At 37.7% G+C, this 2,950-nt stretch overlaps 1 protein-coding gene across 4 annotated transcripts in view; it reads left to right on the top strand.

The window, feature by feature from the left end:
- LOC143851351 (putative ubiquitin-like-specific protease 2B) overlaps positions 1-2,692 on the top strand; it is an 86,020-nt gene extending 83,328 nt beyond the window's left edge. For all 4 annotated transcript variants that reach the window (XM_077360745.1, XM_077360746.1, XM_077360744.1 and 1 more), the window contains 2 exons: positions 297-725; positions 1,766-2,692. In XM_077360745.1, coding sequence (XP_077216860.1) covers positions 297-725; positions 1,766-2,440 — 1,104 coding nt within the window. In that variant the 3' untranslated portion in view covers positions 2,441-2,692. The remainder of the gene's footprint in view (positions 1-296; positions 726-1,765) is intronic.
- Positions 2,693-2,950: the final 258 nt, after the last annotated feature.

The raw sequence follows: 2,950 nt of genomic DNA, 5'->3' as shown, positions 1-2,950 counted from the left end.
ATGAAGCCATTCGGTTAAATATACTTTCTTTATTTTCCATTCTTGTGGCAACATCCTTTTCACAAGAATTTTCAAAAAAAAAAATCATCCTTTTCACAAGGAACCTGCTTTAGTTTCTATATTATTATTGAGGGAGGTTTTAACCGTTTGCGCTTTATCTTTAGGGAAGATAAAACTTTCGTGGTTCTTTAATTTTCTATATTATCATTGAGGGAGGTGTTGATATCAAGTTCTTTGATTATTATAAGTTATGCCTATCCAGCTCATGTTTATATTACTTGGGTGGTTCTTTTCAGCTTAATACGAATTGGTTTCCACCTACTGAGGCTTCTCACAAACGCTTCACTCTCCGGAAGCTAATCTATAAACTTTTCAATGATTATTCTGAGGGAACTCCAGCCGATGGCATTAACCTGCATCATTCCAAATTTCCAGAAAATGATACTGAGATAGAACCTGGTGTTGAACTCCTTTCCGAGCAATGCTCTCCCACCAAGAAGACTTGTCTCAGTAATTCGCTTTGCCCTGATGTCAACAAAGAGATTGAGATGGAACTGTTGGCTATATCATCTCCGGGTGGTGTTCACTATGATAAAGAAACAGGAGTTGTTTTGCAAGAGTTCTTTGAGCAAGGAATTGCAGAATCTTGTCCTGATGAGCGATGCGAACCTTTTGACAAGATTGCCCTTTCTCAAACATCCAATTCTACTTTGTCCCCAATACAGGTATCTAGTTCTTCCATTCTAACAATAAGAAGTATCTATTCTCCATTTGGTTGTGATGCCATGTCAACTTCTATTTTGGAAAATGAAAAGATATAGCAGTTATTACCTATATGATAAGTGTTTAAAAACACGGATGAGGTGTGGAACATAGCTGAAGAAAATCCCAGTCGACTAGGCATGATGCAGTCAAGTACTCGGTTGACGCTGTCATAATTCATGAGAGTCAAAGAAGTCTTTATTGACTCCGTAGGGCAAAATGTGGAACGCGGATGCGGCGCAACACGGAGTGCGGCCAAGGTAAAAAAGGAGTCTACTCAGGAGAGTCGACGCAAACGCTAGGGAGTTTTAAAACTATGGATAGAGGAAGCCTTCCTAATATTAAGAATGATGAATTAACCATCAATGTTCCATACCAGATATGAATCAAACTAGTATGCTACCTGAGTTGCTACCTCTTGTAAAACCAGGGTGCTTTTGTACTGGTCTTTGGTTATGTCAACATACTCCTTGTTTCTGATTTTGGTCAGAGCTAATTTCTATGCAGCTCACTCCATATCCAAACCAAACAATGGCATATTTTCATGGCAGTCATGCAACTGTATTAATTGGTAGTTTATCAGTCCAAAACAAACCAACAAGGCAAATGCATGATGATAACATCTTGCCCACATTCCGTGCTTCATAAGCTTAAATTGGTTATTTTGATTGTTGTCCTTATCTCTGGCTAAAGTCACAAATATTGTTCTTGGGAATTTCTCCGCAATGGAAATTCTTGGGATATATTAAAAAAAATTATTCTTTCGGGTTTATATGGGAAAAAAATGATAAAAATAAAATTATTTAAAATTATAAAATTTTATAAATTAAGAAAAAATTAAAAATAACATAAACATTCTGTAAAAATATCTTTATATTATTGTGATATTATCGTGGTAAATGAAAATATCACTATATTTTTAAAATCCTGGGGATTATTTCAGGATTTTGTCGTTTTATCAAAATGTTGAGAGAATCTCTGGTTGTATTGTGTTTGCTAATAGGAAGATGCAGAAACAGGAGAACAGTTCATAAGCTCACCTTTAGACACGGATTGCTATCGGTTGCCTGATGGAATCACAGCTGAAGCATGTACAACATCATATTCGTCCAAGGATGTGGGAGTACTCAAGAGACCATCGTTACAAGAAATCTCTATACAACCAAAGGAACATGAATACGAGCATTCCTTGTCTGAGTGTTCAAGTTTTGAGTCCTCAAAGTCTGCCAAAGTTGGGCTTGATGAGCCTCCCCTACCTTTACAAAGTAGAGATTTTACGAGCTCCAAGGAGCACAAAGAAACAGAGAACTTGGGATCAGTCTCACCAGAGATTTGCAAGGGTACAGTGTCAGCCTCTAGTGAGAGACTTGATACTTCCATTGTTGATGATTCCATGGACGCAGATTCTGAGGATGTGAATGCAATGGGAGAAAGCAAAGAGGGTGGGGAGTCTTTATTCTCATGCCAAGAAACTCTTCCTGCCTCTTCATGTCAAGATGTTGAATCAATCGAGAATGACGAATCCTTAGGTGATGATAGTGATGAAGTACAGTTATTTAGTGATGTTTTGGAGACAAGTTTGAAACAACGGCCCAAAAAACGTCGAAAGCTCATTCCTCCAGAAGGACTAAGAAGACGCTCTAGAAGACAGAAGGCAGAAAGGGAATGTCATTTTTGACTTGGCTGCCAATTGAGATTACAGCCTAGTGGAATTTACATACTGACTTGGGGCTGATCTTTGCTGTTTTGTGTATATTGACATGGGGCCGTTCTGTAATTTGCCGTGTTGTGCATTTTGATAGAATTTTTTGATCGGGGGCGCTGATGGAATATTAGTTCTTGTTCCTGCGTATTCCTCCTTGATTTGTCACTGATAATTTTTGTGAAATCTTGTAAAATATCATTTCTATAGCTTATACATTGCAAGATAGATCGAAATTCTCAGACTGCAACTTAGCTTAATGCAAACGTAAGAGTCTACACACTTCTTTTTTTTAAATTGACAAATTTCATTAATATTAAGATGGCAATCGGGACAGTAGTCCCATCTTGCACTACAGAATATTAAGGCGGATTGGGCCGACATGCTGGCACCGGTCCAAAAGGTAAACAGAGCAGTGATATTCGTTTGTTTTTATCACTATACTATCCTAAAGATTGTGTTCTTTACATCTTCTGACCCCCAATT

This window comes from Tasmannia lanceolata, unplaced genomic scaffold (genome assembly GCF_043159265.1).
Source record: "Tasmannia lanceolata isolate RefF3 unplaced genomic scaffold, GAP_Taslan_0.1 ptg000018l, whole genome shotgun sequence".
Classification (NCBI taxonomy): Eukaryota; Viridiplantae; Streptophyta; class Magnoliopsida; order Canellales; family Winteraceae; genus Tasmannia; species Tasmannia lanceolata.
This window is presented reverse-complemented; position numbering and strand designations above follow the sequence as displayed.